Below are 24,339 nucleotides of genomic sequence, written 5' to 3' on the forward strand. Positions count from 1 at the left end.
CATCGGTCAAAATACCTCCATGGAACACATGCAGGTCAGTGTAACCACCGAGAGAGATCCCAATCCCAGCCCAAACCATTATTCCACCACTGTAACTGTGTCTTTCCGTAGTGTGGGATTGGTTGTATCTAGTGCGTTGTTCCCTCCAGATTAGCTGACGACCTGAATCACTGTCCAGTGTGAATGTGGACTCGTCTGCCAAGAAAACAGACGCCCATTGTTGACTGGTCCAGGAGACGTGTAGTCTTGCGCAACATAAACGCGTATCTCTGTGTCCTCGGATCAAGGAGACACAAACAAATGCTCGTCTTGCATACATACCTGTACTATGCAGGCGTCTGCGCACTGTGGTAGCTGAGATTCTTCTTCCTGTTGCTGCTAAATGATCTGCCATGAACTGAGGCACAGTAATATTACTTCTCCTTCGGGCCGAAAGAGCTAAATAACGGGCTCCGGCAGGTGTTGTAACTCTAGGTCTGCCTGGAATGTCTTCTAGATACAGAATCCTCGGATTCAAACTGATTCCATAGTTGGTGGACTACACTACGACCACATTGAGACGACTAGCAGCATTGACTAGCTTGTGACATTCCCATTTCCATCCATCCGATCGCCCGCCGTCTCAACGAATAGGGCAAAGAACTTCTCCTGTACATTGATAAACTCTCATGGATATTCTCCACGAAACTGTAATAACAACTGAAGGTTAAAACTCGTGAACAAAAATTACAATATTTGCATTTTTTCTCCAACTCATGCATAAGTATTTATTTCTATAAAAGAAAAGTGGTAGCTATTGTTTTTTCATATATTTTCTTAAACTTCGTTACTGTCATGCATATGAACTGTGAATTTAAACGTTACTGACATTTTTGTAACTGTGAGCATTGAAAAACATGCTGTTTCTTAACTTTTGGAGGCAGTGTATATAAAAGTGGAAACAGACATTGAGGTTGCCAATCTGACAGTTACAATGAAAGTATTCTGTTAAGTACAGTCAAGAAAGTCATTCAGCAGAAAAGTTAACTTGGACATACTCCAACTTTGGGTAGATGTTCTCCGAGTTTATTTTCATGTAAACAAATAAATTTCTAAGGATAAATAGATAAAATATTTCTACATCTTAATTAGGAATAATATGCTACATATATTACGGAAGATCTTAAAAATGCGAACCATATTTTTCCGAATATAAGCCGAAACGTTAGGTTTCTTGCAAAAATTCAAAGAAAATTATATTAACTACTAAAAGTGCAAAGAATTGGTCGCCTAAATTCGTATGAGAAGAGTTGAAAGTCAAGTGCTAATTCACCTTTATTTTTCATTGGATGATTTTCATTCGATTTAAATTTGCTTTTTATTCGATTAGAGTGAAACCATTATACGGGTAATATTGTCGCCCTCCCCGAATAATTCGTCTTTCTTAATTTTCCCAACTTTGAAAATCATCTGATGGCATATCACTGAGTCTCATTGTCATGACATCATTCGATGCTTTGGCAGTACTGTTGGGAATTTTCTATTGGTTTTCAGTTGGTTTTATAAGATCTCTAGCTGTCACAAAAATCCTTCCCCTTCCCCGAATCACTCTCGCTTTTACGAGCAAATGACAATTAGTCACTTCTGCTATTTGTAAAAGATGCTCGAGCCTCCCCCATCTCGGAAAAAAAAAAAAAAAAAAAAAAAAAAAAAGACAACTACCTATTTTATCGAAAAGTCATATATTTTCCTGAGTAAAAGTAATAAGCTGAAGTTATCAATTAATTAATTATTAGCTGAAGTTATCGGTTGGCTTAGACGATAACTTCAGTTTCGTCTATAACAGCGTGCTATGGAGGAAATGAAGATAGTGTAATCAAAGAGCATAACAAATGCTAACAGATGCTAATGGTGAAATGAAGGATGGTGACACTGTCTAGGACTTCCTCCTAGCAAAGACACACGGAAATATACCATATTTATATGGGGAAATCAGTTAAAAATATTACATATTACAGACTTTAAAAACGTACAGTTCATAATATTAAGGAAAAAAAAAAAAAAAAAAAAACATGCATTCCTACAAATTATTTAAAATGTTTTATTTTTTATGATGGCACAGAAACATTAAGTAGCAGTATAAAATATAACAAAAGAATAAAGGAAGATGAGACTAGAAAAACTGCAGATTGAATACGAGCCAGAAATCAACTTGCCGCCAGTTATGTGACTTACATATGCACTTTTCTTGGCCACTGGTTGACTTCGTTGTCAACTTTTTATTCGTGTTCAGATTTCATTCTGGCTAGTGATGCTGAGAGTGCTTTGTTTACAAACAAGTTTCTCTATGCAGACAGCTTAGTGACGACGGTGCAGACGTTGTAAAAATACAAACTCGACAATTTGTTTCTTCGTGTAGACGGGCCTTAATGGATTATGATAGCAATAAAACATGACGTCTGTCACGTTTACTATCATAGTCTCTCTTCATTGGGGAAAACTCTTTCCAAGTTTCAGAAGAACTGCAGTGATAAATTAGGCAGTGAGTTTCAGTAAATCGGGTTGGCTGCTCATCGTAGGCCTGAACTCATACCGGAGGTGTTCCATCTCAACATGAAATTACCGACTTTTATTAATGAATGGAGGCTTATCAAGTTGATAAACGTATGGACTTGTGCCAAATAGTTCCCATAACACAGGTAACATAAATATATTAATAATAGTAAACTTGAAAATCCGCCGTTTGTCCTAGGGGAACTAAGGTACACTTCCCATTCTAAGAGAAAAATAGCACTACAGCACAGTTACGATCACCAAATTTCATAGTCAGCCAATTATACATAGACATGTAGTGTTCACTTAACATTCTCCACACAAACACGACTGATAGGTTTCAAAAGTGTGTAACGAGATCCATCACAATACATAATGTTTTCATTATTTTACATTTCATTAGTAATTTTCACCTTGTATGCAATTCACACTTAGTAATCAAATCAAACGATCCTGAAACTGATGCTAACGATGTTTCTTATATGTAAGGTGGCTTATAATTAAAGGTTCTACTTTCAAATGGTCATAAAGGGAAAACTACTGGACCAAATGTTATCAGACTTGGTAATTGTGTAAAGGAGGTCATGGAAATTTATTTCCCGCGAAAAAACTTCAAAAACTCGCCACCAGGGGGAAAATGGTGCTGTATGCAATATTATTAAACGAAATAAGGGTCGGAATCCAACTTAACCTTTTGTTACACGAGTATACCCTTAAGAAACATTGACCTAAGCAAAATTACCATTTAAAGGCGAAAAAAGTCGAGTGCGCCATCCGTGTAAACAACAAATTAGCAATTAGAAAATGTGAGATCGAAAATCACTCGCAAAAGTGTGCGCATTCCAGAAATCGTTTTCTTACAGACCGCTAATCTGTGATTTTTGAAGAATGAATTCGGCCCTAAGACATTAAGATATCGGTTTAAAACGTGTTTAGTCGTTTCTAAAACGAAATTGTTTGTGGGGTAAGGCAAAACCGCAATGGCTTGTAATTGACGGCAGGAAGAAGTAAATGATTTATACAAATAATCTAAACAATTGGGCGTAATTGAAAGATGAGCTACAACGACATGTCCGTAATATTCCTCCTGATATGCTAAGAATTGCTGTTGAGAATGCAGCAATACGATTTAACTTGCTTTTGGAAAATGGTGAACTCCACATTTAACATGCCTTGTAATACGTTAAACACATTTTACATTATTGTCTTCATGGCCTATTTAGTTTAACAACATTGCATACAGCGCCATTCCCCCCTCCCCGGTGGTGAGTTTTTGAACTTTTTTTTTTTTCCCCGCGGAAAACAAATTGCCATGACCGTCTTTACAAGATTACAAAGTTTGATAACATTTGGCCTAGTAGTTTTCCTTTTATGCCATTTCAAAGTGGAACTTCAATTATAATCACCCTGAATGTTCTCTTGGCTTATATACAACTATTCACCCCTGGTAATCAACTCAGACAATCCATGCTAACGTTGATAATGTTGTTTCGCAAATTGTAATTAATTGTGTTTTAAGGATTTTAATTTTAAATGTAGTTATTTGGATTTATATCCTTATATTGCTAGTTCTCACGCCTGAAATTTCTGGATGAGGTTGAGTGTTTGTCTGAATATCTGGACGAAAGCGGATGTTAAATGACTTAGTCAGTATTCTCTAAAGGGATTTTCTTAGTGGGCAGTGAATGAAGAAAGAGCAGTAAAGTTATCTTGTACCCAGGCTGTTGTTGTTTTGAGAGGGGAAAGCTTCAGATTGGAAAATAAACTGTACTTTGAGAAACGGTGGTGGTGCATTTAATTATGGCAAAGCACACTAGGGCTATCTGCCTAAGGGGAGGGATGCCTTCATGGAGGACTTTTTAAGGGAAAATGGCTCGTATACACGTTACACATGGCGAAAACCACGAAAACATCCATGCAGCCAGCCCGTTCGCGGGAGTCGGACCTCGGACCGAACTACCAGCCGCTGGTGGGCCCTTTGAGAAACGGAGAGAGCCAATGGGCGACTTCACTAGTGACCGGATTGCGAAGCGACGAGTTTTTGTTAAGCTAGAAATTAAAAGATGAAATGTTTCCCTCTTCGCAAGATAAGCTATAGAAGTTTGTTTCTCATGCGTGGAGAATCATTGTTGCATGTGGTCTGTAGAGGATCTGAAAATAGAAAGAAATGGCGTGTAAAGTCATCCTGCATTGATCAGACCATAATTTTTCTTTTTCCCTGTAAGATTTCCATAGGCGTGGAAAGCGAGTTTTCATCGAAAGATTGACCAGCAGGTTCATGTTCAGGTGGAAATGTAGCGGGACACCCAATGTTTACTATAAGTAATGTAGGTGTAGTCCCACTACACTTCGGTTTAAAGTAATATTCAAAAGAGTACATAGTATAATATAACACATAATATAACAGTATAAATAGTATGTCGATATTTTGATTGATATATCTATTAGATATAATTATAGTAGTTATAATAGGTATAATAATAGTAGGCTAACAGTCATAATTTATAACAGTTCATAATAGTTCCTTGAGATAAAGTTTATTATATGAATTTGTATCTTCTTCCTCTTCTTTTTCCTTTTTTTACTATATTATTATTATTGCAAGGGTTTGTTTTTAAGATAATTAGATAATAAAAGTTTTAGTTGAATTGCAGCTTCAAAAATGAATTTTGACATTAATTACATTAGTGCTCACATAAATTTTTGCCTATTGAAGATAGATATTTGATTGTATTTTCTATTTTATTTTTTAAATGTTTGTTGGTAATTGCAAAACGAAGGAAGGCATTGATATTTGAATTAGGCAATTTAATATGAGTTGACTTTGTTAAGGGACATTGAATAATATAATGAATTGGATCACCTTTATTTCCACATACACATTGCTCACAGTTTGAGATGTTGAATCTGAAGAAGTATGTGGGAAATGGCCTATGTCCAGTTAAAAAGCGGTTTATATAACCATTGACCATCGTACATGTATCATTTACATGAGGTGCTATTTGATGTAATTGTCTTCCTGTATTTATTGTTGTCCATTCTTCTTCCCATATTTGGAGGCTGATTTTATGTAGATTATGTATTCTTGAGGCATGATTTCGGCCAGGAGATTTTTCTTGAAGGGATATTATTGTTGGTAGTAGCTGATTTGGCTGCTGAATCGGCTTCTTCGTTACCAAGAACTCCGACGTGAACCTTTATCCAATAAATGTTTGATTATATTTGAGGATATTGGATAATTTTGTTAAAAATATCTTGAATTATTTCAGATGTGTGTTTGAGATTTTGTAGAGCTAGTATTGCTGATTGACTATCTGAGAAAATATTGATTTTTTGTAAATTGTTATCGATTGAGTATTCTTTTGCCATCCGAATTGCGTGTAATTCTGCTTGGAAGATACTATTTTCCTTGGAGAGTTATTTTCTGGGTTTGATCAATTTGTATTATACATGCACAGCCAACTCCTAAGTCCATTTTCGATCCATCTGTATATATTATTGGTGGAGATATATGATTGGTTGGAGGTTTTACTGTGCTATATATTTTAGGATTAGAGGCAGGATGTCTTCTGTAGGGATTGACTGAAATTTCAAAATTGTTTGGATTATTTCATCACGTAATATGCAGGATTTTTTTAATTTGAGAACTGTGGCTTTTGCATGTTCAGTTTGTGCTAAAGTATGAAGAGGTGCTATTCCTGAAAGTACACATAGGGCAGCATTTGATGTTGTTTTATAATATTTTGTGATCCGGAGAAGGAATTGACGTTGTATGGCTTGCAGTTGCTTTTGTTTCCGAACAGTCATAGGCTGCGCCCAAATTTCTGCACCATATAAGACTATTTTTGTTATTACTGTATTGAACAATATTTTTTGAATATGAGGATTTAAGTCCCCAATTTAGTTCTTGGACATAACATAAGTTTTTGTGTTTTACTTTTTGTGTTTTAGTTCTGATATATTTGAGATGTTCAATCCAGTTGAGGTTTTTGTCAATGATTATGCCTAGAAATTTAAGTTTTGGAACTATTTTTATTCTATTATTTTCTATTGAAAATTTTGGTAGTCGAGTGATTTTTTGAGATTTTTTATGGAAAATTATAGCTTTTGATTTTTCTTCACTTATTGTCAGTTTCAATTTGTTGCATTCAGTTTTAAAAAGATGAAGAGTTTCATTTACATTATTTTCCAGAATATTTCTTGTTCTACCACTGATCACAAAAGCTGCGTCGTCAGCAAAAGCAACACTTTGTGTATGGGTTGGCCATTTGAAAGATGTTATTGAGTTAAACGTAAGGTTCCAAAGGTCAGCACTGAGGCAGGAACCTCGTGGACAACCTCTTTGTTGGGCATATTCTATTATCTTATTGTTGTATATTATAAAACTTTTTCTTTCACATAGATAATCTTGAAGTAAGTTAAATATATTTTTTGGACAATTTGCTTTTCTTAATGCTTCAAGTACAGATGGCCACCATAATGAGTCAAAAGCTTTGGTTAGATCCAGGCAAATAAAAGCAGAATGCAGATTATTGGAGTTATTGATATGAATTTGGTTTAAAGCTGAATCTATGGCATTCGTTGTCGATTTATTCGGGATGAATCCAAATTGATTATTCTATTTTTGTTAGATGATGTCGTAGGCGATTTGCTATTATTCTTTCTAAGACTTTTCCTATTGCCAGTAATAAGTTGATTGGTCTGTATGACTTGAGAGTATTTGCATCTGCGCTTGGTTTGCTAAACAAAATGACTTGACCAGTTTTGAAATGAGTAGGAAATGTGCTTAATTGTAGGCACTTATTAATGAGATCTAAGAAAATAGTTCGATCAATAGAATGAATAAGTTGGACTATTTGGTTAGGTATTCCATCTGGTCCTGGTGCCTTATTTCTTGCTAATTTTTTTATTATATTAGAGATTTCTTTTAATGTAAATGGAAAGTCATCCATTGTATCTGGAGCTGTATTATTATTTCTGATGTACGATTGTTCAGGAGTATTTGCTTGAGAGGAGTCTTGTAGAAAAACTTGTTCCATGATATTAGAAAGAGTTATTAAATTTGCATCTTGACCTTGATGTTGAGATTGATTGAGGTTTGAAGTAATGGAGATTTGGGTTGGTTTAAAAACTTTGTTCATACAGATCTTGTAAATATTTCCATATCTTTCTGTGTTTTTGGTACAATAATCTCTCCAGCATTTATTTTTAGCTGATAGTATCTTTTTTTATACATAGCTTTTTGTTGTGAGTATATAATGTAAAATTTATCTTTCAGTTCTTGAAGGGAGGCTTTTTTCATTTTCCTATAGAATGCTCTTGTTTCGTTTCTCTGTATCCTTAATTCTTTAGTCCACCAGTTTAAGTTAGATTTATTATTTGGTTCTTGGGTTATAAATGATTGTTTGCAGCAGTGCTGTATGAATATTGTAAGGTTTTCCATTGATTTATTGAGTGTGATTTTATCAGATGAATTATTGATTTCCCGATGGATCTTGAAGAGATCTTGTTTCATCTTGAAGAGATTGACCAGCAGTAGAATTCAGATATTTTCTGAAGTTTCAAGGAGTAAAAGTAAAAGTAAGGAACTGGGAGCAGCTTGCCTTACTTGGGCTTCTCTGCGCAAGTAAGGCAAGCTGCTCCCAGTTCCTTACTTTACTTGGCTGTTTACCAGGACGAGGTGCTGACTAGCTTGCAGAAATGGCTGAAATTTCTTCTTCGCTGTTTTTTAGAAAAATAATAAGTCTTATGCTTCATCTCCCATTGTCTGAGAAATATTTAAGGTGTTATCTGCAGTTGTCCCATTGCCCAATGTAAGTATCTAAACAGCAACTGTTGTATGCGAAGACGATCTTGAATTAGCGGTCCCGCTTCCAGGTTGCTTGTTCTGTTACCGGTATAGTTCAGGGACCGAAATTCTTATGTTCCGGAATTTCATAACAAACTAAACCTCCGTGAGTGCTGAAGCGATGTAAGGCACATGCAGCTACAGTTACAACTCAGCAAACTTTGGGATGTGAATGATGAAGCTAGCAAAATGAATCAGGGCGTAATCATCAGACTTACGCCCTGGTAGCTATTAAGTTTTTGGATCTTCCACAATTTGGTTAAATAAAGTACTTTTTTTTGTCTCAGGAATTCCTTAACACAATGTAGGTGCATCACCTCCTGCGAGTTCATTTTTGCTTTTTTTTTAATACACTATTGTATTTTTTTTTTTAATTAAGGAAAGTTTATTTTCCTTTATTTTAATTTGATTTCTACAAAAGAATCCAAAATTTTGTAGTTAATGTAAGCATTCAGAGTGCTTAAATAATTTTAAATGTTAACAACAGGAATATAAATTTTTATGTCTAAACTCCCTTAAATTTGTGAAGATAGGAATATGTAAAATTGAAACATTTTAGTGATATGATATGATGAGTTAAAAAAACCTCTTATAATGATAAATAAATAAATAAATATGTAGGCATTCAAAAATATAAAAAGTATTCAATGTTCAGAAGAAAAATATGGCTTTAACAACATAAACTTTGAGTACTTTTAAGAGAATGTTCATGTAGGGACCTGTATCTAATTACCGTGGGTAATAGAATGCTTATTTAACCTAGAGAATATTAACAATGAATTAGTTAGATGTTGTAGGTGTTACTATCATTTCATGGTCTATCTTGGTCCATCCATTCGTTTGACCCAGAAGGTTATGAAAACAGGGAGCCCTATGGGAATATGGGCTTATTTGAGAAAAACACAATGCAATGTAACAATATTCGGTTATTTGAGGGTGCCGAGGAATTAGTTACACTAATTGAATTTATTGATTTATTATTATTAAAGTAAACTGATTGATATTTATGGATATTTCTTCCTGCTGTTTGTAAAGTTGGGAATCAATGGGAATGAATTAGTTGCTATCCCTAGAAAAAGTTATGAAAATAATTGTGGTTTTTGGTAAAGTTTCAGAAATATCAGTTTAGGGACCTTGATGATACATTTTAATGAGAGATACCGTATTTATAGAATTTAGGTAATGAAACACAAATTTTCATTTTTATTGAAATGCATGTTTTAATTTTAATACTAAGGCAACACAGAAGATTTATTCCTCTTAATTTTCAAGTTTTGGATTTAATAATTTTGAATTGAATTACTTTTAAAATTATGTAAGAATTTATTTATTCTGGCTAGATAGATAATCCAGTTCCTCCTCACAGCTTAAGAATTTTATTCTTGTCTGCACCAGTGTCAAAGAAAGGTAGTTTAGTTTAAAGTTATAAATTAACTTAATATTTTTCTTTAGAACAATTCTAATATACACCCTGTTGGCTTATAAACAACTGTTCACTCCTGATAATCAACTAAAAAATCATGATCCTCATGCTACCATTGATAATAATAAACTACACCAACAAACAAAGAATACCATAGATACTCCAATAATAACAACTGGAACAACATCTTCAAGTATTAAACTCCAAATTTTGTTAATGATAAGAAAAAGACACAAAATTTAAAGTTGCATAAAATATGTGCAATTTTTATAATCAATCGATAAGAATAGTATAATATCTGAATTTTTTAAATGCTTAAAATTCACCCCATTTTCAGAAATAATTATACGGTTTAAAAAAAAACTTAGTTATTTATAACATGTACAATAAATTAAAAATTTTAGATGCTTTTTAGTGTTACTTATAACATTTAAAATAAATAAAAGCTATAAAATCATGTACCATGCATAATAAATTAATTTAATAATGTTTATGCATTACTGATACTTTTACAATGAACTAAAAACTCCATAATACTGACAGTATCATGTAGAATAAATTAAAATTTTTATAATACTTATAATATTACTTGTATCTTTAGAATAAATTAAGACCATAATATTTACAGTTTTATTATGGCATGTGGAACAAATTTAAGATTTCATAACACCTACAGTGTTTATTATTTATACCATTTAGAATAAATTATAAAAATTATAAACATTGCAGTATTATCCTGCAATGTAAAATGAATAAATAATTTCATAGCACATAGAGTGTTATTCATATAACATATAGAACAATCCCTTTTCTCTTTCTGTTTTAGTGTCAGCAGATGCCAAACCTGCTCCACGTTATGATCCCTGCTTCCGAAGTGGCCTTAAGACATAGAATGAATCTGGCTATCAGTCATGTATTCACAACTACAGTAAAAAAAAAAAAAAAAAAAAAAAAAAAAAAACTTCATATCTGACATTATTTATTAAAAATTTTTACAAAAAAAAAAAAAAAGATGAAAGAAGAACCAGTGCCTTTCACATAGTCAGCCTCAAAGTTCTTAGACCTTAATAACATGCTAAATGCAAAAACAAAAAATTCCATCAATCAAGGAAAGGAAAATCAAAAGCTTTCAATAATACTTGTGGTCATGTTGTATGTAGAAATTTCTGGAATGTGAAATCATAATAATGTATCTGTAGTAGCATGTTTGCAATATAAATAAAAGTTGATTTTTAATACTGATTTCACTTTCATTTCAAAACTAAAGATTCACAGATTTATATGTTATTACAAGTTATTCATGTAGTGTTAAAGTTTTCTTCATAGAATTGTTAAAAGAAAACTTTTATACATATTTTCATAATTTTTTCTGTTTAGATTTATTAAAATATAAACCACAATGACATTAAATTATATTTTAATAACAATTTTGAAACTCTCAATTATTCTAGGTTTGCTTTATAACAGTGGTCTTTGAAAGACTATTTTTTACAGAACTTTATGATTCCAAGCAACTTCTCTAGGGGTTCCATCAGTTCAAATAGAAATTTTATGGAATTTTGGATTATGGATTTTAAAACAAGCTATCTAAAACAATTAAATAATATGTTTAATTATGATTGTTATCATTATTTAAAATAATCTTAATTACATCTGTTTTTATGAAAAAAATATTAATGAAATAGTGATTTCCTTTTCATTTTCCATATAAACCACATGTAATACTGACATATTTTCAATCTTTTTTTAACCTCCCATCAACCTATATACACAGGTAAGGAAGGTAATTTTCTCAATCCAAAAATTCTATAGAAAATTTTTATTGAAAATCATGACTTAGGGTCCCTGTTATACGTTTTACTATTTTCATAATGATGTCTCTCTCTCTGTGTTTACGTGTTAGATTTTTTGTCCACAATAACTCTTATATGAAATTTCCAAAAATTTATATATTCTGTATTTAAGATTTTGACATCCATATAAAGTGTTGACTAGATTTTGGGTAAAATGTGACAACCAAATTTTTAAGGGCGAATAGAAGTGCATTTTATTTAAAGACCATTGCAATTTTTGATGAAAAACTATATTTAAAGTATAATCCAAAAATGTTAATATTTAACAATTTTATATCAATGGTAACAAATTAGATTTTGGTTAACTTGATAAACAAGAAGCAATACTTTGCATGAAGCTCTGAACACATTTTCTTAAACAAAATATATTATGAAATAATGCAAAACTTCTCAAATCTAGTATTTAAAATAGGTATGCATTAGAGAACAACATATTACATTTATAAGCATTAAATGATTCTTGCAATTATGCTAAATACAGCAAGAATAAGCTCATCAGAAGATGAGCTCTCATTTGATAAATATACTAGCTTCAATCCTCACTTTTCAGTTGAATCATTTTTCAAATAAAAGGATGTTGCAACCAAATTTTATAAGTATGTATTATATTTAAAGGAATAGTATAATAAACATAAATAATATATGGAATATAAAAAGAAACGTACGAGAGCACTTAACATGCTATCAAGAATTCCCAAGATATGCTCTTTTTAAAAATGTTTTGATTTTCAAGTCATGGTTTTGTGAATCTCAAACATTATATGACCAGACGGTACACTACCACTGACTGGATATTTTCGAAATGGCAGTTTACTTAAAGCTTGTTAATATTCTGGCAGTATATGGAATTGGCAGGAGGTCATGCTAATCATCAGATTTTTTTTTTTTTTTTAATTTATTTATTTTTGAGAGGATATTAGTGCTTCCACCAAAAAAAAAAAAAAAAAAAAGTTTTAGGGGTTCCAATAAAGAAGGTTATAGTTTTAGAATTCCACTAAAAGAAATTGGTTGCTTGAATCAACAGAAGTTGAAGGTCTTTGCTTAAACCCTGCTTTACAAAAGCATTCAGAAAGCAAAGCAGATGCTTCTTGATTTTGAACAGACTCTTAAATTTATCAAACTAATTTGATAAGATTAAAAAAGGTTCTAAAATACCTTACGCATCTTACATGTGTTTAGATAACTCATTTTAAATAATAGTTACATATAATTATTTAACTCATTAATTCAGCTTACTTTGTAATGAACTGTTGAATGCCTTTGTCAATTTAATAACTCTTTCATTAAAGGGGAAAATAATATTGTTATAAATGTTTTCATCAGAGCTTAATTTATGAAACGATAAGTGCCAGAGTTCAGTAGAAAACTATTAAGACAGTTGAATAAAATAAATAAAATAATAATGATAATGTCAAATGAAACAAAAAGTAAAGAGACAAAAAAATTTAAATATTAACAAATTAAATTAATGGTACACAGGCAAATAAATTGAAACATCATAAAAATTAAGCAAAATAATAAAACAAATGATGAGAGAATAAGTTAATACATTAAAAAAAATCACCAAATTCAAGTGAAATAACTAAAAGAAATATAAAGTCAGAAAATTAAAAGTAACAACACACAGAAGATAATTATTTGAAACAGTATTCTCTGAAATTAGATAAAACTTCCTGTCTTATTTTGCTTTCTGAAAAACCCATAAAATTTCATTATCCTGAAGAGTTTGTTTTGCAGTAAGATATGGATACCTCAGTCTTTGAGAACAAATCTTGAGCATTCTATCCTAAAGCAGATAATACAAGGGTCATCTGCTTCAGAAAAGGAATCCTTTATGGGGGATTTTGTCACAGAAAATGACTCATAATTATTGTACACACAAGGGGAAAAAAATGCTAGTGCAACAAATCTTTTGCTAGTGTCCATTGGACTTATATGCTAAGTTATTACTGGGCTCATTTCTTTTGAAGAATTGCATTTTTACATGGAGGTTTTTTTCTTTATCAGCTTTTCAGATTTTCCTGTGTATTTTAATTTTCACGGGGAAAGTAAGACATACATACAATACCTATAATAAGTAAGTTTTAATAAATGCAGTACAATAATATGTTATAATAATAACAAAATTTTCTTTTAATACTGTGATGCAGTTAACAAGAAAGTACTGAAGCTGGTGTTATTTTATTACTCGCCATCCTTTTTAATAGTTTTTGAATTTGAAGATAAAAATGTGAAATATACATTTGTCATTTAACACATTCACTGCCAATCATGCACTGCGCGTGACTGCTGTTATTGTTGAAAAGCCAATCATGCTCTTGCACTTGGTGTGGGTGTCATGTGTTGGAGTGGGAAAAGCAACTTCTCACTGTTTATTTTCAAGGTCAGCTGGCATTCATTGAGGAGATATATGTTGGTATTGACGTGGAGTGAAGTTTACAAACTAGTTGTAAATATGTGTGGTTTGGAATGGGAAAAAAGTTTCATTTCATGCAAAAATCATACATGAATAACATTCTAAAATACATAGCTCGCAATAATACCATTGTAACTATCTTGTAATAAATTCATCTTGTAATATATATATATATGTTTATAATATAGTTTCATACCCAAATAATGCATATTGTTATTCATTTTGATTCGTTTTTAAATGCCACGTGCCAGCACATAATGCGGCATTTATTTTAATTTTACCTAAAGTGTCAATCATGCATCGGCACGTAGTAATAAAATTTCATACTTAAAGGCTTAGTAAGGAATGTGGTACATATAACAATCTTTTATTACCTTATTTAAATCCTATTTCTTACAATAAGTAAGTCGGCATATGGGTATAGTCTATTTCTATGACACAGCGTTAACTATCAATAAAAACCTTATGACCAGCAGCGAAAGTGTTAAGATTTGTGGTGCAGCTTTTTACTCCTTTCATGGCAAGTGAATGAATTTCTTAATACTCATAAATAGCTCTCTAAGCTTACTCTTCCTCATTCCTGCATTTTGAGAAAACCTTTTGGAGGTATTGTGTATATGTGTTTGCATTTTTAATTATCTGGTGACATAGTTATTTCTGTGCTTCATCTAAAATTAATAAACTATGTCAGCTACAGTACTGCATATGATCCTATTTGAAATAAATAAATAAATGCAGATATTTCAGCATTGAAATAAAAGATTTATTTAACTATTTAATATATATATATATATGTATTATACAGAGTCCATCAAAAACTTAAAAAGACATTTCAACAAATGATATCTATGGACTTCTTTAAAAGAACATTTTAAAGTGACATTTCCAATTTCAGAATATTACTTGAATATATATAAATGGAGGCATGAGTTAGCAACATAACTCAGTTTGGCAGATAATTATACATCTTTGGGAAAAATTTGAAACACATGGTGCTGGTTGCAGTGTTCACATGGAAAAATCAGACAGACCCTGAATAGCAAGAACCCCTTGTTTGACAGCTATGATGTTAAAAAATTGCATCCACCTGACACAGAAATTTGCCATACAATGTTCACAAATGACAGGAGCCAGAATATATATATATATATATAACTTATCCAGATGAGGTTCCAGATGATGGATATATATATATATATATATATATATATATATATATATATATATGTTAAACATTCACGTAATTTAATACCATTAGACTTTTACCTGTGAGGGATGATAAAGGATGCTTTGTGTCACAGAAAGCCAGCTAGATGTACTAACAGACTTTTTCCTTCTTCTGAACACATTAAAACATCATATGTAGTTATAAGGGCATTTTGCACAAAGTTACTCTAGCAATGATTTGTTATTGTTAATGAATGTGTGGTTGCTAGCAACTATTACTTTAAGCATATTTTGGAATTGTAGAGATTAAAGGTAACTTTTATTCAACTTATGATATGTGAATTTATTTAGTGTTAACATGCTTCATATAGTTATCATTTGTTAAAGTGTGCATATACTTCTTTGGCAGGCTTTGTCTACCAAACGGCAGAAAATTTTTGTAAATTAAACTCTATCCCCACTGTGCAGTGGTTTCTTTATTAACATTCGAGATTTCAGATGGTTTCGAAGGTATGAGAGAAGGTGGAAGGTTGGGAATGCTGGAAAGAACAGATGGCAAAATAGGATGTTGTACATCTGCAGGTGTTGCTGAAGGTGGTTCCTTCATTTTGGAAACTTTAGCTTGCAGCCAGGAATCAATATCAGGCTCTACTCTTGGTTTAGGTAAAGTAATACCCAACTTTTCTTGCCGAACTGAAAAATTTAACAATTCTTAATTCTAACACCAAACTGCTCTAAATTGTTTGTTCTTAAATAATAAAAATTAATTATACAAAATGTAAATGTAATATAATGAGAATAAAATGGTAAATAAATAGTATCAAGTACAAAAAAACACAAAAGCTTTGATTCTATGATAAGTTTGCACACAGTAACAGATAAAGATCATCACAAGATAGAGTTTAAACTAACCTTTTCCAATTTCAAATGCTTATATCCTGTTCAACCTTAAATAACTCCCAATTTTATTTTTAATTTACATATTTTGAATTTATTAATTAAAAGTAATTAATTAAAATTAATTAAAATAAAGTATACATTATGTAGGTAAATGGGTAATACAAATAATTCCTATTGAAAAAATTTCAATAGTTAAGCTGCTTTTAACATATTTTCATGGAATTATTAAAAAAAAAAGGACTGTTACACTATCAACATGTATTTCATACCTTTAATAATCAACAGGTATTTCAGAACTGATAATTTAATTTAAAAAAAAAAGACTTTCTGAAATCCCTTCCACTTAGAGCTGACATCTGTTCAAACCTCCATTAGCTTCTCATGGTCCAAAAATTTCAGTTTTGCATTTGTTAGAAACATAAGAAGAATTGCCTTATAATTCTGTATCTAACAGTAATCACATGGAATTCCAGTATGATGTAGGAAGTCAAGAACCTCAGTTGCTCATTCAATCTAAAGTAAATAATTTTGACTGAGATTTTGGATTAATTATGGCATCTGAACTATTAGGTTGCCACAATTTGAGCCAAAACATTTACACATTTATATCACAGAAAAGAAAAGCCATACATTTCCTACTTTTTGCAGAAAATAACTACAGTTTAACTCATAGCTTGATAAAGAATTTGATATTAAAGAAAGAGAGATCACTTTGAAGCTTTCGAACAAATTCTATTAATTTGCATAATGGAAAAAAATATGCCTTCACAGTTACCCCTTACTCAAGGTACCTCAGTAAAAAATTACAAGACCTTGGAATTGGTCTAAAGGAAAAGGAAATAGCCATGATATACTTGCAATAATTTGCAAACAGTTTAAAATATTTTGAAGGAGATAATAGGAAAACTAATTTTCCATATTTCTTTTGTGAATGGTGTAATAGCACAAAGAGTTGCCAATGGATACAAAAACTCCTTTCAGAAAGACTTTTTTAAAACTTTGCAATAAAGACTATTTGCGCACAATTAATAATAACAGCACGGGGGGGGGAATGCCACTTTTAGGATTGGACTTAATAAAACAATTTGTTCCAGAAATTACAAAAACAAATATTGAAACATCTTTTCAAAAAGTTCCCTCCAAAAAATAAATAAATTAATTAATTAATTAAAAAAAATAAAATAAAAATAAAAATAAATAATTAAAAATAAAATTTAAAATAATAATACAGTACAAAATCTTTAATCCCGACGTCCATAATCCGGACCTCAAAGCTACAAACTTTCTGCACATGCGTAGCGTTTACGCATGTGGCATATTACGTTTACACATGCGCGTTTAATGTACAATGGACGGTATAAGCTAGGCTAAAATTATCTAATTATCTATTTCAGTTAATGTTGCAGATTGTTCTTTAATCTTCTAATTGGATCTGGCTTATTATTTTTTGCAGAGTGTTACAGCAATTTTATAAAAAGTAAGCTTGAACTTTCGATTATGTCAAAAAGAGTTTCCGAATCTGGAGCTGCCAAAGGATCTACAAAGCGAAAGCATGTTTCGATGTCCATCAAACAAAAAGTGGAATTGCTGCAAAAAATAGATAAAGGCATGAAGAAAGTGACAGAGAGGTTAGTGAAAACGAAAAAATTTCGATTGACTAGTTAGTTGGTATTCTCGGCACAGCCATTACAGGAACAATTACTTGAACAGCGGAACTTTGTAGCTGAACAAGAAATTATGTCTGTTTATAGAATTAAAGAGAAAGTATTAGCACATAAAACGAAACAACTTACATTGAAAGAAATGTTTAATAAAGTAAACAAATAAATATCGAGCTTTTTTTTTTTTTTTTTTTTTTTTTTTTTTTTGTAAATTTTGATACCCTTTAGATCATAATTGCTCTTTATTTCATAAATTACGGTTTCATATTTTTAATTTTATAATTTCTGCATGCCATCTTACCAGATTTAAATTGATGATCTATAATCTGGAAAAACCCCTAATCCAAAATCACCGATGTCCCGACGAGTCTGGATTAAAGACTTTGTACTGTATAAATAAATCTGAAAGTTTTCAGATTTTTATATCATGCCCAAAGGGAAAAAAACCTTTTGTGTGTTACCTTTATTTATTAAATGGTCTTTATTTATTAATGGATAAAATTCAATTCAACAGCAATATCACAAAATAAATTTAATATGAGCATATCTTCAGAATTTCTGATACACAGTCTCAAGCGCTGGAGACAAAAATGTTTTTTTTTGCAGTTTTGCCATTGCTCGCTTTGAAATCAACGAGTTTGTTAATAAAAAATTCATTGAAGTGTTCCAGAGTATGAAAGCAATAATAAAACAAATTTCAGATTCCAAACTAGGGTTTCCAGATGCCCATATTCGGCAGAAAATTACGTTACTCAAAATTTGATGGCTCTAGGTACCGTTGTTTTATCACAATACAAGATTACATACATACATTTATGGAGATTTTTCATTATTTAATTTTTTTTAAATATAAGATAGGGTGATAATACTAGGTGGCAGCAATTTGAAAAGTGAACCAACATTTAAAGTTTTTAATGCAAAATACCAAAACGAAATTAATTACCCTTTTGGGCTGATGCCCTTTGGGATAAATAAATAAATGAATAAAATTAAAAAGCACTTTTGTTGAAAAATATATTATGCCAGTTTCCAAGTGATTCTTTCTGTGTCATCTAATTTGAACATAGCTATTTAGTGCTTGTAGTTTGTCAATCATCAGCAAGAGATCCAGATTAAAAAAATCATATAAATAAAAGAAAAAAAATCATACAAGAAAGTAAAGAAGATCGTAAGAAAAAAAATCATACAGATGAGCATGTGCAGAACATATAGTAATATTACTTAGGTAAATCAATGGATTTATCCAACAGTGCATACATAAACTGATAAATATCTGTCTAAACTTCTGTTTTTGCCCTGAACACAATTTTAGTTGATTTTTGAAGCAATCCAATGATTGAAGTTCATGAGATACAACATTTTTAAGTCATAGGTAAAGGCATTTTCACATATGACTATTAAGAGTAGCACACAACTGCAAGAATTTCTGCAAAACCTTGAACTTATGGCAACAATTTTGTCCTGAAAAGGCGTGAAGAATATGATCAGCATCAACTGGTAAAAATGATTTTATGCAACATAGGTCCAGCACTGTCTCAAAAAATATCAGAATTAATACTGGAACTATGAAAAGTGACAGTCTGATTACTGTGGAACATTTTCTTTATTAAATGAGTTTGAGGAGCTGACACTAAACCAGAATGCATGACAGCGAATTTAGAAAACCATCTAATCTGACAAGTCCATTTTCAGTAGTTTGGATACAAGAAAAGATATATCTGTGGAGAAAACCCCTAATTTCATGGACCCACAAGTCAACATACGTTTGTATGGTTCCATAATGATATGAGTTCTGTTCAGCCGGCACTCAATGAGGCCCCTGGTATACCTACAAAGTCTTATATAATAAATACAAACATATAAATCCTATGTGTATGTGATTTCTGAATAGTTACACCCATTCACATATACATTTATGCTGTGGAACAACCACATGCTGCACATTGGCACACAAATGAATTATTGATTACTTTGCATTAGCATGGTGTTTACTGATAACAGATTATTTGCAAGTATTTGTGTGCATTTTTTCTGCTGTCCTGAACTCCCATGAGAAATTTCATAAGTTTATCCTAATATTTGGAGGTATTAAGTTACTTATTTCTTTATTATTTTGCGGGAGGCCATTTTAGTGGATGAGCTGAATATCAGCCACTACACAGTATCAGTATACAATATATATTTTAAATTTTTGGAGTATAGCAGCAACTGTAAAACCATGTGCCAACCTATTAGACACTGGAAAGAAAGTTAGATACAATTTTCACTAGACAAATAAGCAATCTAATTTAAGTGCTTTTGTTCAATGATATGAGGGTGGCGGTTGTAAAATGAAAGCCTTTGCTCTTCAGCAACAATATTCTTTCAAATGGAGGAAGCTTTTTTTTTTAATTAATTTTTTTAAGTTCAAATGAGTCCCAAATGCACAGTGACTTTTGACAAATAAAAATATTCAATTTATTTAAATCAAGAAGCAGCTATAAAACTAAATAATATATACAGTACAAGGTACAAAATCTGGATGTCCAACATTTGGAATGATCTAATATCCAGATTTAACACTTAATAAAAGGAAGAAGGCAATAAAAGGAATTTTTTAACTGATTAATTAAGATTCCTTTATGTCACTTTCAAACACCAGTTAGCAATAGAAGTCGCACTTTGACCAAAGATAATGGGTCGATTGGCCTTGTATTAATGATGGCAGGGCTCATACCTTTAGCCCTTGACTGGTAATCTGACCTAAACAACAAATGAAGCCCAAATATTGCTATGTCTAATGTGCCCTTACCAGATTTAAACTATGATCTAAAATCAATAAATTTCTGAAATCCAGAATCACCAAAGTACCCACAATCTATGCCTTGTATAAAAGTTTGTACTTTAATATGTATTTTTGAAATTAAATGCTTTATTAATGTAGCACATTTAACACAATTCTATTGAAAATTTTACATGCACATGATTTGTAGGGGCACTACACATACACATTTTGAAGCAAATAACCGTTTCTACAGGGACATTGTATTATTGTAGCAGCTTACAAAACTTAGTTCAGTAAATTGCATTTCTTTAATATGTTAATCTTTTACTCGTATAATTAATGAGCATATTATGCAACTTTGTTATGTTCAAGTATTTTACATCAGGATTAGAGAGGCCACCTTGGTCAGTTACCCAACCTAGAGTTACCAAGCTATTCAAATTTAATCTCCAGATTTTTAACCTGCGACAAATTTCATTTTCAGGTTTTGAATTAGATATTTTCTTTTTAACTGTAGGCAGCTTTAAACTTTTTGCAACTTTCAAAATAAGAATTATATTGTTCATTTTTTGGCATGTTTTGTTCTTAATTTTTCCTTTAAAATGTTGACCATATTTAACTTTCTATCAACTAAGCAGCAGAATTTTTCTTTTTCTTACAAAATCACATAATTTTTTATACTGAACAGAAGTGTAAAACAGACACTAAATGGATTGGCCTATTCAATTATGGCAAAGCACACGAGGGGTATCTTCCTAAAGGGATGAATGCCTTCATGGAGGACTTTTTAAGGGAAATTGGTTCACATACATGTTACACATGGGGAAAACCACAAAAACACCCATGCAGCCAGCCCGTTCGCGGGATTCAAACCTCGGTCTGAACTACCAGTGTACAGTGTCTTTACCACTTGGCTGCTGGTGAGCCAGACACTAAATGAAATTATGTATAAGGAATGGCGGCTAAATGGCAAATCAACAGAAAAAGAGGATCGGCTTGCCGAGCTTAGATTCATGTTTAGGATAATTTATGTGGTGGCAATATGTAAGATGTGACAAAATATTTCATTCTTTTACAGCAACAATTGTTGAATTATGACCTCCACAACTGTAAATAAATATTATTTCTCCAAAAGAAAATAAAATTTACTTCAGTTTAAATGTCAATCAATTTTATTTATAACAATTATTATAGTTTAACATTAACATTAATTATTATGGTTTTTAATTTTTTAAGAGTTGCAATAGCATTTTTTAATTAATTTTAAATGTCATCAAATTTTGCCAAAGCATATGTGATGGTTGCTTTAATACTTAAGTTCCAATTTTTTAATTATTAATCAAGAAATATAGAAAGAAAAACCAGTACTGTTCTATTATCAGGACCAGGTACAGAAATATATGTATATATGCATATATGTTTGGATGTATGTGTTCATGTATGCTTGTTTATATCGATGTACATATGTATATGTATGTGTACACACACACATACATGCTCAGGTGTATGTGTACATACACATACATACATAAATACATTTCTGAATCTTGTCCTGATAACAGAAAGTACCAAAAAACCTTACCTTGTTCTTCAAGATTCTGTACATCAAGAGGTGTCAAATGAGAATATTTACAACCAGATCCAAATTCACAATGGCCTTTAAAAAATTTACAGAATGCATATAAAAGATATAATGATATATGAGGAAATGAATTCTATAAATATTTTCATCAACTTATTTTTACATAATCAGTCTAAAAGTAATTATTGACATAAATGTTAATTATGAATTCCTATAATGAAATCATATAGTTTTGCTGTAAGTTATATTTATTTATCATCATGAATTTTAAATAACTCTTTTAATTATTAAAAACTTTTGCATATCTATAATGGTTAGCATAGTGGCTAAACTGTCTCAAAAGATAAAACCAAATACATAAATAAATTTCCTATACTACCTATTACTAAAAACCTATCTAAAGCATAAAATTTACTGAAATAATCCATAATATAATTTAACAAATAAAACCATATACAGAAATAAATTTTATGAAAAAGTTTTCAAAAGCATATAATTTATCGAAATAACTCACAAGTTAATCTACTGTGTAAATGCACTCTTTGTTCTTTCAACATTACCCTTTCAGTCACAGTGGTGGCAGTTGGAATCATAACATTTAGGAATTTTTCCCCCCTCAACCTAACATTCCCACAGATTTCAAATGAACAATATTATAATCTACACGCATTTCTACATCAAAGTAAGTTCCCCCTTCCTCCCTATCAAAAGATGGCTGCACTGTCCCATTGATGAATGAAATAATACTTATTTAAATTGTACTTTGTTCCAATATACATCTCAAAATCAATATCATTTTGGGTGCAATTAAATGAATTAACAGTATTAAATACTTAAAGCTTCACTGCAAACACCGGAGTATTCTGCTCGGTCGTTCTCAGAACACCACATACTCTCGAGACTCTCCACACTACAACTCGCGATGCACTCGAAGACACACAGAGCATGGCTCCCGACTCTTCGGTTCAGTCATTCCCAGAGCTCAACATGCTCTCTCAATGATGCACTAACTGTGATACACTAAGAGACTCTTGCAGTGCACTCGACGACCCACTTTCGCGTACCAGCAGGGTTTATATAGCTTTTGACTGGTGTTCGAGAACATTCTGGGCTAAACCAGTAAGAATTCGTTTCAGAAGGTTATCCAACTGTCCACGGCACATCGCCAATTTTGTCGCCAAATGGACGATTTCTTGCCAAAAGTGGCAACTCAGCCTCCCTTGCCATTTTATGGCAACCCTAAAACTGCTTTGCGGGGAAGCTATCTCACCGCGCCTGTACATTTCATAACATTATGTTATTTTGATTGGTTGTTTTATGTGTCTTGTTTATGATTTGTTAAACCAGGATCTGCTGTAAAGTTATATGTATAACCTCTAAAAAACTTTTTCGCATCTGTTTGTGTATTTCTTCCTTTTGCTCTGTAATAAATGTTTGTTTTTTGAGCCACAGCATTTTAAATGTTCAGCATTTTTAATATAGAAATTTTCAGTTACTAAATTGTTTGTAATTCTAATACAGATCTTTTGAAGTGGATCACTAAAATAAAACAAATGTATGTGGAAAAAACTGCCAAAATTTTATGACTCAAAGAATGATCTTTGAAGACCCACGTAACACTGAATTTCATTACTTACAAAATAACAAACATTAGCACATCTATGTATCCCAATATGAAACTAATGCTTTTAAATTAATGTTTTCCCAATATAAAAGGTATCTTTTAAAAATTTACATTTAAAAACTTAACATGCTTAACCATCTTTAGAAATATTGGTTAAAAGTTTCTACTAACTTCATATATTCTATAACTGCTCACACATTTCTAAGATAATACTTTACATTTTAAGAAATATTTAATTATTCATAAAATTAGAAGACAGTGTTTGTAAACTGGATTTAATGCTTTGTTAAAACAAAACAATAAACATATAAATAAATATATGAAGGAAATTTGTTGCACTTAATAGTATTATTGCTATGTTTATTTTTCTTAATACTTTAATTTAAAGATTTATAATTTAAATTATGGTTTGTAAACCAAATATGGATTGCAAACCTGTTTGATGGAATTTGCGGCATGGTTTTTTTTGTCGATTTTCTTCCAAAATAACAGCAGCATCTGGAAAATATATAAAAGTTACAATGCACAAGACATTTACAAGACAATGTACAAGTGGAATTTGTTAACAC

The 24,339-nt window shown here is 31.3% G+C and overlaps 2 protein-coding genes across 4 annotated transcripts in view; one reads left to right on the top strand and one right to left on the bottom strand.

The window, feature by feature from the left end:
• Window positions 1-10,764, top strand: part of LOC118198360 (uncharacterized) — a 70,673-nt gene extending 59,909 nt beyond the window's left edge. For both annotated transcript variants that reach the window (XM_035370019.2, XM_035370018.2), the window contains exon 8: window positions 10,630-10,764. In XM_035370019.2, the coding sequence (XP_035225910.1) occupies window positions 10,630-10,694 (65 nt within the window). In that variant the 3' untranslated portion in view covers window positions 10,695-10,764. The remainder of the gene's footprint in view (window positions 1-10,629) is intronic.
• Window positions 10,765-10,788: 24 nt separating this feature from the next.
• The window catches only part of LOC118198361 (ubiquinone biosynthesis O-methyltransferase, mitochondrial-like), a 28,843-nt gene continuing 15,292 nt past the window's right edge, over window positions 10,789-24,339 (bottom strand). For both annotated transcript variants that reach the window (XM_035370021.2, XM_085810461.1), the window contains exons 3-5: window positions 24,206-24,268; window positions 22,147-22,221; window positions 10,789-15,932 (exon numbers count right to left, since the gene is read on the bottom strand). In XM_035370021.2, the coding sequence (XP_035225912.1) occupies window positions 15,691-15,932; window positions 22,147-22,221; window positions 24,206-24,268 (380 nt within the window). In that variant the 3' untranslated portion in view covers window positions 10,789-15,690. The remainder of the gene's footprint in view (window positions 15,933-22,146; window positions 22,222-24,205; window positions 24,269-24,339) is intronic.

This window comes from Stegodyphus dumicola, chromosome 2 (assembly GCF_044657685.1).
Source record: "Stegodyphus dumicola isolate Sdum_Otavi_A_Nest chromosome 2, ASM4465768v1".
Lineage (NCBI taxonomy): Eukaryota > Metazoa > Arthropoda > Arachnida > Araneae > Eresidae > Stegodyphus > Stegodyphus dumicola.